The 12,670-nt window shown below is 37.1% G+C and overlaps 1 protein-coding gene across 2 annotated transcripts in view; it reads right to left on the bottom strand.

The window, feature by feature from the left end:
* Window positions 1–12,670, bottom strand: part of ATRNL1 (attractin like 1) — a 546,562-nt gene that overhangs the window by 362,934 nt on the left and 170,958 nt on the right. For both annotated transcript variants that reach the window (XM_066238474.1, XM_066238473.1), the window contains exons 22-23: window positions 8,251–8,345; window positions 1,211–1,289 (exon numbers count right to left, since the gene is read on the bottom strand). In XM_066238474.1, the coding sequence (XP_066094571.1) occupies window positions 1,211–1,289; window positions 8,251–8,345 (174 nt within the window). The remainder of the gene's footprint in view (window positions 1–1,210; window positions 1,290–8,250; window positions 8,346–12,670) is intronic.

The following is a 12,670-nucleotide window of genomic DNA, read 5'->3' as shown; positions in this document are numbered from 1 at the left end:
CCATGGAACAAAAAGTAAAAATAATTACAATCAGCATGCCAAACACCTAAATTAATTTCTAACTGGTCATTATTCCCAAAATACCTTGGTGCTTTTTAAAAATAAAGAATTTCCGGACCCCCATCTTCCAAGTTGACAAATAAAATTTTCCGACATTTGGTTACAAGTAGTTTCTTACATACTAAAATCAATGTTCTAAAGTGATTACAGTTTTATATAGTTCTATTGACAAATATTAAAACTCTTGTATAGCTAACTTATTACACAGGAGCAGAGCTCAAATTAACTGTACAAGTAATCATGAATTATTAACTAGTGAACGGTGGCAAGATTTTACTATATATTTGCACTAATGTAACAAAATAGCTATATGTTTGCCCAAACTCCTCATTTTTTACATTGTATTATCGGTTCTGGAATGCCAAAAATCTAATCACTCTTGAATTCTGTTTCCATGATCCTACATATTAAAATAACATTATGACTTAATTTTCAGAAATCAATTATGAAATACCTCTTTTTAAAGTTTCCAGTATTTTGATGCAACAGTATATCTTTGATATAGAAAAAAGAAAATACTGTAATTTCCTAAGATGTAAATATATATTAAAAAAGTGAGCATACTTTTCATAATCCAACATACAGATTTGTTTTTCTTACATTTTAAAATGGCAGCAATTTAATTTATAAACCTGATTGTAGAACACATATTAAGTGTAGGTTTCGTTTCTACCATCTCAGAACCAAAGCTGACAAGGGTGGGGGGGCGGTTGATTTTTAAATTTGAAACTAATAGAAAAATTGTTAAATTAACAGCATTCACAGAAGAACTTTATTGTTTTATATCAATAGATCAATAATTAAATTTATAGTTTCAACAGTGGATCAAATCATTGAAATCTTAGTCTCCTTAGCCATTAAAAAATTAATCTATCCTAATTAAAATTATAGCAACTCATGACATTGCCATTGAAAAAAATTAAATCGTGTACAATATTTGTCCCCCATCTAATTATAATTGAACAAGGCAGAACATTAAAAAATAATGGAGCTTTATTAATAATGCTGCTTATTAGTTTAACCTGAAAGAGCACAATGATTAGGCAAGTAATATTTTTAACTTCAATTATTTAGATTAACAGTGAAAGGTCATGTTAGAACATCTTTCATATAGAAATGGGAAAGAAACATGACAACAAAATCCTCTTACCTGTTGAACCAACTGACCACGTAATGTTGAGGTTAAAGTTGTTTGATGCATTAATTGAAATATCCAAATTTTTGTTTGACTACCAAGAGAAAAAAATATTAAGGTTAAAAAAATCAAATTATACTAGATAGGTATGTTGAATGTTTTAACTATGTCCATATTGTATTTATCAAACTCTATATTTATGACAATATGCAACTGAGTAATTGTAGATGCCAATTACACTCTTAAAATATACATATATATATGATATATATGTGATAAATCCAAAAATTGATTTAAGGTTCCCATTTATCTTCTCTACTAATATTTGGCTGCTGTGATTCAGTATTTGTATTTTAATTCTCTTTGCTTATTTGCAGTTAATATTTAAATAATACAGGTTTGGGTTAGTCCAAAAATTTTACAGCAATATATTATTATTTTGTTGAAGGGCTTCTTGTTAAGTACATATTGTATTATTATACACTTTTTACTAGTTAAAAAATATATTTAAACTCTGTAAACAAAAACTCTCAGGTAAAAAATGATGAACCTTCTTGGGGAAAGGTTCTTGTGATCTACATCAAAATCACATCATATAAATATCATTTAAACCTTTATCTGTAAAGAGAAACAGTGAAGAATTTCTCAGTCAACCTGCTTTCTTCCTGTCATTCACTAGTACAGTACAGACTCTTTGCATTTAAATGCAAGGAAACAAATACCTAAAAGATTTCTCTAAATATATTTGTTATTATCTTACTTCAAGAGATGAGGAACAGAAGGTACATATGATTATAACTATTTAGTTCTGCATAAATGCAGAGAATGATAGTCATATGGAGTAAGTTTAGCTTCAGATATTGAGTGTGCTGTGCTGCGTTTTAAATATACAAAGACTCATACAAAAAAAAAGCTTTACTGCTAGGCAACACCTGGTTACTAGGAAATATACAAATAACATCCTTAGTATTACTGCTTTTTTCTAAATTAGGTAGAACAAGTAAGTCAATAGAAAATATATCTCCAATTTTCTGAGCAACTCTTAGACAAAATAAGGCTGTAAGCAATTAAGCTCCCTATATCTGATGTAACAGCCTGTAAGCAGAAACTGAATGAAATTCATGGCTCTCTCTTGATGGGTAAGAGTGGAGAGAAGGAGCACTACAAAAGGAAAAGGCTGCAGGATGATGTGTAAGAGTCATCCCATTTAAAAGTTATGCTAAGATCCAGTTTTTGTAATTTCTAAATAACATCTACTCTTCAAGATTGCCATGGATGGAGGAGTGGCTGGTCCTCTGTGAAGAACTATTAATAATGTTCCATAACTATCAGAAGACATTCTCTTCATAGTTTCCAGGAAGAAAATATAGATTCAAGGAAATAGTCATCTCCAGAGCACACAAAATGAAATGTATGATACTAGGGTTGAATGAATGTCATATTTCAGGCCAGTGGTCATTAACATAGCATCTGAGACTTCAAAAACATTGAAAACAAACAAACAAAAACAAAGCCTGAGAGTTTAAATATATACAGTATTTCAGAAGGATACTGCAGCAGCCACCACAGTCATAATCATAAGTGGCCAAGAATGTAAGAAGGAAGTTAACTCATAAAGTTCTATTAATAAACTATTAAGATACCTTCCACAATATGTACCACAGAACTGTCCAACCTCCTGAAACCTTGCTATTTCTTTGATAACATAAGTGAAAAGAGTTGACACTATTCAAAAATTGCCACTACTATGACTCTAGTAATAAATGCAGGATGCTCTTTTTGTCAGCATGCAGAGAGGTCTGTTTAACACAGTGTGTTGTTCAGGTGTGGTAAGCAACATACCTTTCAATATATTTTATGGAAAACCCAGCAATAACAAAAAGAAAAGTCTCTGGTAACAAATATTGATTTATGCCATCATAATGAACTAGACAGACCTGAAACCCAATTACTGCTTCATATTCATTAAATCATGTTCATGAGGGAACGAAATAAATTAAAGAAGAGTATGCACTGGTTTTTATTGAATTTTTTGGAGTGACATTGGTTAATAAAATTATATAGGTTTCAGGGGTAAAATTCTATAAAACATTATCTGTATATTATATGGTTTGTTCATCAGCCAAAGTCAAGTTTCCTTCCATCAAAACTTATCCTTCCTTCATACTATCCTATCCTCCCACCCCCCTTTCCCTATGGTAATCCCCTAGAGCCGTGATGGCGAACCTTTTTATAAAACCCACCCACTTTTGCAGTGCTGGTCAACCTGGTCCCTCCTGCCCACTAGTGGGCATTCCAGCTTTCATAGTGGGCCAATCGTGGCACCATTTGGTTGCTCCGCTACTGCCCACCATGAAAGCTGGAATGCCCACTAGTGGGCAGGAGGGACCAGGTTGACCAGCACTGCAAAAGTGGGCGGTTTTTATAAAAAGGTTCGCCAACACAGCCCTAGAGTATGCATCATTGAGTCAGATGATCTTGGGTTTAAATCTTAGCTCTTTAACATACATGCTGATTGACCTAGGAAAACAGGTATTTCCTCCCTGAAAATTAGTTTCCTTATATATAAAATGGGGATATGATGACCTCCCTAAAAAGTTTTTTGTGAACATTAAATAAGATAAATTCTCAAAAAACATCATGGTTTCAGGCCATAGTACTGGTAATGGCAGTATTGTTAATATCAGGTCTGATAAGCCAGAACGTCTTCTTTTCTTCTCTCTCTTCACCTTCATCTTCACTAGGGGACTCAAAGAGAGGGCGTGCTTGCCAATGTCTGAGGAGTTATTTTTTATTATTATTAATGAAGTAATTCAAAAATAGGTTATTTTTCACAAACATGAAACATGGTAGAAACAGTGGATGCCTAAGAAAACTTACATCATTATTTTTATCTTGAAGTCCTATCTTCATAATTGTTTTGGGTGAAAGAAATATGAGAATAACCATTATTGTTGCTAAAAAGGTCATAAAAAATTTCCAATTGATATAGAAAACCATAAAACTCTTGAATTTTTTAATTCATCTTCTATCAATTCCAACTTTAGGCATTACTGAAATATATGTACCAGAACTAAAGCACTATAAAATGCATTCAAGGTCAAGGAAAAAGATGCTGGACTGAAAGAAGTAAGAAGTGATATTATGATGACCATAGTAAATGACAAAATTAGTCACATAGAACAGTGTTGGTTAGATGTGAATAAGTTGGGCAAGATCAAGTTATACAGGAAACTACTCCAGATGTTGCTGACAAGAAATCAATGGCTAGAAGTGATATATAATGGGTTAAAATTAAATCTATTGTCAAAATGCAGAAAGTGCATAAATAATTAGGGTACCTATTTTCTATTTATTTATTTATTTGTTTGTTTGTGTATTTTATTTTTCTGAAGTGAGAAGTGTGGAGGAGAGAGACAGACTCCCACATGCACCCAACCAGGATCCACCCAGCATACCCACTAGGAGGCAATGCTCTGCCCATCTGGCTCGTGCTCCATTGCAACCAGAGCCATTCTAGCATCCGAGGTGGAGGCCACACAGCCATCCTCAGCACCCGGGCCAACTTTGCTCCGATGGAGCCTTGGCTGTGGGAGAGGAAGAGAGAAACAAAGAGAAAGGAGGGGGAAGGGTAGAGAAGCAGATGGGTGTTTCTCCTGTGTGCTCCAGGCAGGAATCAAATGCGGGACTTCCACATGCCGGGCCAACACTCTATGGCTGAGCCAACCGGCCAGGGCCTTAAGGTACCTATTTTTTTTTTTTTTTTGTATTTTTCTGAAGCTGGAAATGGGGAGAGACAGTCAGACAGACTCCCGCATGCACCCGACCGGGATCCACCCAGCACGTCCACCAGGGGCGATGCTCTGCCCACCAGGGGGCGATGCTCTGCCCCTCCGGGGCGTCACTCTGTTGCGACCAGAGCCACTCCAACACCTCCGGCAGAGGCCAAGGAGCAATCCCCAGCGCCCGGGCCATCTTTGCCCCAATGGAGCCTCGGCTGCGGGAGGGGAAGAGAGAGAGAGGAAGGAGAGGGGGAGGGGTAGAGAAACAGATGGGCGCTTCTCCTGTGTGCCCTGGCCGGGAATCAAACCCGGGACTTCTGCACGCCAGGCCGACGCTCTACCACTGAGCCAACCGGCCAGGGCCAGTACCTATTTTTAATTATTTATTTTTTTAGGATAAGTTGGAAGCCCTGATAAATAATTGACATTTAATTTCAGAAACTGTTGCAAGTTGAATAACTCTTTAACTATACATGATAATTGTATAATTATAAATTTTACATATAATAGTGTTAGAAGCGTTCTGCATGGCAACTCTCATGACAGTATAGCATTTTTTCAAATAATGTGTGTCTAGACTATTGGCTTCAATTGGACAAGATGGTAGATAGTAAAACTGAAAGCTGGGACATTTGGAAGCACTCAAGAATTGCTGGAAATCAAAGAAAGAGAAGATGGTCAAGAGAGACGCAAACTAGAATGATGGCTAATTGGACCAATGTATATGACATTATGGGTAATTTGGATTGAAAAGAATTATTATTCATGCCAATGTTTGGCATTAAATGTCCCACTTATATTAAGTTTTTTATATTCTCAAAGAACTCTACAAGTTTGGAATTACCATTAAACAATCAAGAAGCTGATGGTAAAGAATGAAATTCTCATACATGCTACAACATGGATCAATTTTAGGTACATTAGGCTAAGTGAAGTAAGCCAGATACAAAAAGACATATATGGTATATTTATACATATAACTAGAACACACAACTTCATAGAGACAGAAAGTAAAATAAAGGGGCTGGAGGGAGAGAGGAATGGTGAGTTACTGGTTAGTGGATACAGAAATTCTGTATGAAATGATGAAAATGTTTGAAATTCTGAAATGATGAAAATTCTGTATGAAATGATGATGATGGGTAGTGGTTGGTGATGATTGCACAACACTGCAAATGTGCTTAAGGCTAACAAATTTCATACTTAAAAATGGTTAAGATGATAAATTATATTTTATGCATATACTACCACAATAGCAAAGAAGTCCAAACTTTAAATCTATTCCCAAAAATATAGGCATTCCTTAAAATCTAAAGAATAGGTGTAACATGCAATGAACTTGTTCTATTTTGGGGAAGTAAGAGGAAGAAGGAATCCTACTTTATTAGAAAAGGAAAATTTAAGAAGTTATATTATTTGTTGACAAGTCCTATAAAACATTTTAGAGGAAGAAACTAACAAATTTCAGGAAATATTTTGAAGTTTCACCTATTTGAAAAACTATTAAGATATATGATACAGATTTAATAAGATGGATTAATATACAATAAGAATGCATAAGAGAAGAGACAGTGACATCAGCAAGATGGCAGGATTAAGAAGTCCAAACACTCATCCCCCACAATAAACACCATTTCAGCAATGATATACAGACCAAAACCCCTTTATGAGAGGACCAAAATCCAGCTCAGGAGTTGCAGCACCAAAGATAAATACAAAATTGAAAACTGCCACATTAGCACGGGTAAGAACAGCAATTTCACTTCACCCACACAAGCCCCGCCCCCAGGCCAGAACAAGTGAACATCAGAGAGATCACCTTGGTCTAAAATGTCCCCCTCTAGGGATAAAAGAGAATGTACCATACCTCCAACTACCTTGGCCTTTCATGGCCAACCCAAATGACCTGTTTCTGTCTCACCTCACCCAGAGCTCAGAGAACAAGCATAGTGTGGACATCTGATGGCAGCTGAGAACAAAGACAATAAGTGGGTGGCTTAGTGCAGCTGGCATTACTCAGCCAGACTGGGAGCACGGGGACTACCCTGAGACTTGTCCCCTAAGAGGAAGCGAGAGGAATGGAGCATGCACACAACAGCCTAGATTTTCTGAGGGCTGCCCAAGTGGGAAGGCGTGGTCAGCTCACTATGGCCAACAGAACTCGGCGACATTGACAGAAGGTACATGGCCCCAAACTTTCTCTCCCAAGGAGGGAGGGAGAAGAATGCAATGCGCCATGACATCCTGGCCTTTCAGGGCACCACCCTAGGGAAGGGGTGAGCAGTTTGCTGAGGCCAGCACAGCTCTGCAAGGCTCACACCCCTGAGACTCCAACCCCATCGCTGATGAGGTAAGCCAGCATCCCATTATGCTAAGTGAGATAAGTCAGACAGAGGAAGACAAATACTGTATGCTCTTCATTTATATGTGTAATCTAAAAGAGCCACATCTGAAAAAAACAGACAGTAGAATGGTAATTACCAGGGGCTATGAGATGGGGGGAACTGCAGAGATGTTTAAGGGTATAAAATTCCAACAAGTAGACATAAATAAGTCCTATAAATCTAAGGCACAGCACAATAATTATAGACAACAATATTGTATTATAAACTTGAAAATTGCTAAGAGGCTAGCTTATAATTATTCCCACCATAAAAAAGAAATGATAATTATATGACACCACAGAGGTGTTAGCTATATGCAATAGCGGTAATCACATTGCAATGTATAAGCGTATTAAATCAATGTGTTGTACAGTGTAAGGTATATGATGCAGTATTTCAATTATATTTCAATGAAAATAATTAAGAAAAAACAAGCTAGCGTTTATATAATGCAGATAAAACAGTGGGTTTAGAAAAAAGTTTATGAAAACTTACTAGTATGCAACAGTGCATACAAATAAGGAAATATATTTAACATAGCATGTTTTGAATTTATGAGTCCTATTTTCAAATAAGTCTACTCCTCGTTTGAGAGCATAATTATAAATACAAACACCGTCATAAGCCTGAAAGAAATAATAGAAATAATATATATAAATTAAACTGTAGGACTCTTGGCAATATCTGAAACATCAAACTTACAAATTCTCTGAATCACAAGAAAAAAACCCTAAGCTTTATGAAAAGAAAAATGTAACAGGATTAATATTTCTACAAATTCCCTATAGTGTGATCGTTCTAAGAGGTAAAATGACAATCAAAGAAGGTGAATGACTCGCATACCTTGCTGTAAATCTAATTGTTTTATAAAAGTTAAGTCATCTCTCACCTGCTCAGGGTTTGCGATAAAGTTGATGGCCGTGTGGTGGCGGTCATCCTCCTGCAATAAGCTGAAGGTGAACTGGTAGTCAATCAAAAGACTGTCTGTGGGGAGAAACACAATCCTGATATGGAGTTTAAAACCTGCTTGATCAACAAAATCAGGTGAAAACGTATCATGCATCAGTATTGAAAATGTTTATCAATTATTAGTGGCCTATGTAAGACTAGCAAATTATAAATCATTGTCATTAAGCAACAAAAAGCAAAATACAGAAATGAAATAAGTCCTAACTCTTTAAAAAGAGTATGTATTACTTCTGTTGTCAACATAAAAGTTCTACACTCACTGCAGGCATTCCAGAAAGGACACGAAAGTAAGAATATTTTTAAAAAGTCATCTGTAATCTTCGGCCCAGCACGGGAAAGTCCTGGGTTCGATTCCCAGTCAGGGCTCACAGGAGAAGCGCCCATCTGCTTCTCCACCCCTCCCCCTCTCCTTTCTCTTTATCTCTCTCTTTCCCTCCCGCAGCCAAGGCTCCACTGGAGCAAAGTTGGCCTGGGCGCTGAGGATGTCTCCATGGCCTCTGCCTCAGGTGCTAGAATGGCTCCAGTTACCGTGGAACAATGGCCCAGATGGGCAGAGCATCACCCCCTAGTGGGTATGCCAGGTGGGTCCTGGTCAGGCGCATGCGGGAGTCTGTCTGTCTGCCTGCCTCCCCCCAGCTTCTCACTTTGGAAAAATTCCAAAAAAAAAAAATTAAAAATAAACAAAAAATAAATTTAAAAGTCATCTATAATTGTATAACCAGAGAAAAATGCAAAACACAAAACATTTTGGTACATTTTATTCCAGTTAAAATTTTGTGAATAGACATTTTAGTATCTTACAGAAATAAAATCAAAACGCTTTGAAATCATGAACTTTGATAGCTAGATTATGTTTTATCATATGCTATAATGAATTCACTTGTGTCTTCATTATTGTGCTAGTTTTTACTATTAGCAATTTAAAGATGACATTGTGGTCAACATCAATCTACAGAAATGACTCTCATGAACAACTGGTAGAAAAGAAATCAGGACAAACAATTTTTAATTCTGTCCATATGTACTGCTGAAACCACGGTGAAAGAGCTGTCTGTTCTACGTCGTGTGGATCTTCACAAGTTCTGCACAAGTGAAGTGTTACACATCATGTAAACTGCCACCTTTATAAAAAATTATTTTACACAACTTGAAATAGAGATGACATCTACTTTTTGGATATGTACATTTCATATTATGCCTTTAAAACAGCAACTTAAAACACTATTCATAAGTAAAGATAGAAACACTATTCCTGGATTTATTGTTAAAATTAAGAAGGCATCATTTTTATGTTGTTTACTTAGCACTTTACAAGATTCATCCTACATGTTTCTTATATAATTTAGTGTGAGGAAACACGTTTTCATTCTAAGATTTTATAGACGTCCTTCTATATGACAATGAAAATTACGCAACAGGTCATACTGCCTATTTTCATCTGACTGCTAGAAAATGCAGAGGTACATTTCACAGCCCGGTGTTGCCCTAGGCACTGCAGACACAACAATAAAGGATAAAAACGTCTGTCCTCATGCAGCTTATACTCTACTGGCTGGACATCAAAAATCAATAAACAACTTCAGTGTACAACAGATGGTGCTGCGTGTCTGGGATAGTAACAAGTCAGTGAGAAGGACAGGAACTGCTGTTCGGGTGAAGTGTGTTTACAGTTTTGAAAAGAAACATTTAAAAATCAAAGATAGTAAGAGAATAAACTGTGGAGTTTAGTAGAGAAAATGTAATCCAGGCAGAGGCAACAAGTACAAAAACCTCAAAGAAAGAACAGACCTCAGCTACAATTCATGTAAAGAGGCTGTGGTGAGAATATAGTCAAGAGGTGACGGCAATGAGGGTAAGGGCCCTGAAGGTCATGAGAGGTCATGGGATGTATTTGGAAGATACAACAATAGGATTAGTTGAATAAAAAGATGGGGCATCTGCAAGAGAGGAAGGTCAAGTTTTTTGACCCAAGACCAAGTGTAATGGCAGCATTTGCTTAGATGTGTAAGAAGAATAGATTTTATTTGTTGGGAGTTGCGGAATGATTAGGAGCTGAGTTTTAAAAATAAATTTAAGTTACTTATTGAATATGCAAGTGATATGCTGAATAGAGTTCAAGGGCATGTCTGTTAGATGCCAATGTGGGAATTATCAGCATTTTGAAGGAGATTTAAAGCGCTAGAGCTGAGACATCAGCAGCTCTGGGTACACAGAGAGGTGGTAGAAGGAGAAGATGTCAAGGGAAGAGCCCTAGGTACAAAACTCTCAATTAGTCGCATCCTCTCAGGAGCTCACAGAGGAGACAGGAGGGCAAACTGTGAGCTAGGAACGAAACCAATATTTAGCGTCCTGGGGCCAAAAACATAACGTTGAAAAAAGAGAGTAGCCGCCACCTGCCAATGGCAGCTGACAGGCTCACCAGCAGGAATGAAATACGGAGGAAAGATAGTATCTACTCAGAATGAAGGCAACACTTCAAAATGATTTTCAAGGATTTGTCTGCATAATTATCTTTACTTTTCCTAGCTTGAAACTAAACATGGAGAAGTCAAGAGAAGACACCCTTCGGGAGGTAAGGTCTGGGCGACTCGGGACACCTGAGCAGCTCTGGGCAGAGCTGCAGACCCCCTGCCTGTGGACACTCTTCTACCTGTGCGGACTCGACCACCCTGCCACAATCATGTTTCACCAAGTCCTTGGTGTGGCTTCATACTTTGTATCTCTAGTCTTATTTAGTAGAGTTTAAGTACAAGAACAGCACGATGTATGATATATTACATATAAAAATGATCAATTCTAAGGTCAGTTGGGCTAAAAAAAAAAAAAGAAAAGAAAGCTGACCAAGAAAAAAATTAGTAGGAGGATTACTCAATTCCAGTGACTAATAAGAATGCTACTCAGTAAATGTGAATGATTAATTTCAGAAAGTTTAGCCTTCTACTCAAAATGTTTCCTTTTAAAGCTACTCGGAACTGAAGTCTTCCAGGAACCAACTGCACAATTTTCCACTTAGCCTGGGAATGATGTATTTCCCTCCTCAATTTAAATATCATGCTCATAAATTTTTAGGGGTGTTGTAGGTGAATAATTAATTACCCGGCACTTAAAACATGTACCTTATTGCTCAAATTTACTCTGAATTTCTCAGCTCAACAGGGTACAGGACACAAAACATTAAAATTTATAATATATCAAGTTTATGCAAATATCCATATTTCGAAAATAAGTTTTTGTACTGCTTTAATGAACCACTTTATTATTATGATATAGAAAGGAAGTCTGAGCGTAAATCAACTCAAATAACATCACCGATAACGCAGAGAAATGAAAAAGTAGCAGGAGGAGTGTGATCAAGAGAGGTGGGAGCTTGTTTACACAATGGAGAAATAGGATGTCTTTGCACGGCTTGGCATAAATAAAAGTCAGTGGGGGGAAAAAAAGTTGCTGAGACGGGAGAAATTTTGGAACAATGTCCTAAAAAAAGGTCGGTAAAAGGTAATGGCCTTGGAACTCAAGGGATGACCTGGGGGGTTTCCCTGAGTTTGAGGAGTTGTTTTGTTTGTTTAGTTCATTTTCACTAACTGTATATCCCCATCTGGCAGCTAGATCAGCTGCAATCTGGAAACACCAACAAACGCATACCCCCCCCCAAATCCTTAAGAGAATCTTGCCGCTGAGACTGCGCGGTGGAGCCCAGGGAAGCGTGGCCATCCTGAACCACAGTCGGCAGAAGTGCAGCCCGCGCCGCGGGAAACACAGCAGGGTTCAGGCTTATTAAGGCTCAGTGGTAGGTAGACAGTTTTTAAATCAGACGTGCTACAAAAGTATGTATCCTGTCTGTTATATGAGATCCAAGAAAGCAAATAGGCCAGGATCAGAAAAGAAATTAACCTTGATTATGAGGTATGCTATATTAACGGCACTGTTCATACAAATTTTGGCTCATTGGGGAACCAGAATAATTATTATATAGATTTTAACTGAGTTTATTGGGATGAGTGCTCACTTTGGCAGCACATATACTAACAGTTTATTGAGGTGACACTGCTTAATAACATTATATAGGTTTCAGGTGTACAGTTCTATAATACATCATCTGCGTATTGTACTGTGTGCTCACCACCCCAGGTCAAGTCCCCTTCCGTCACCATTTATCTCCCATTCACCCTCTTAACTGTTTCCAAAATTTTTAAGTTGAGTATTTTGAGAAAGAAACTGGGGCCTAACAATTTGATGTTTTCACCAATTAATATTGTATTTCCCTTTTAATTTCGCATTATCCATAATATTTAAGAAGATCCCAATTGTAATTTCCCCTTTATCCACTGGGTTATGTTAAT

Source organism: Saccopteryx bilineata, chromosome 7, assembly GCF_036850765.1.
Source record: "Saccopteryx bilineata isolate mSacBil1 chromosome 7, mSacBil1_pri_phased_curated, whole genome shotgun sequence".
Taxonomy (NCBI): domain Eukaryota; kingdom Metazoa; phylum Chordata; class Mammalia; order Chiroptera; family Emballonuridae; genus Saccopteryx; species Saccopteryx bilineata.
This window is presented reverse-complemented; position numbering and strand designations above follow the sequence as displayed.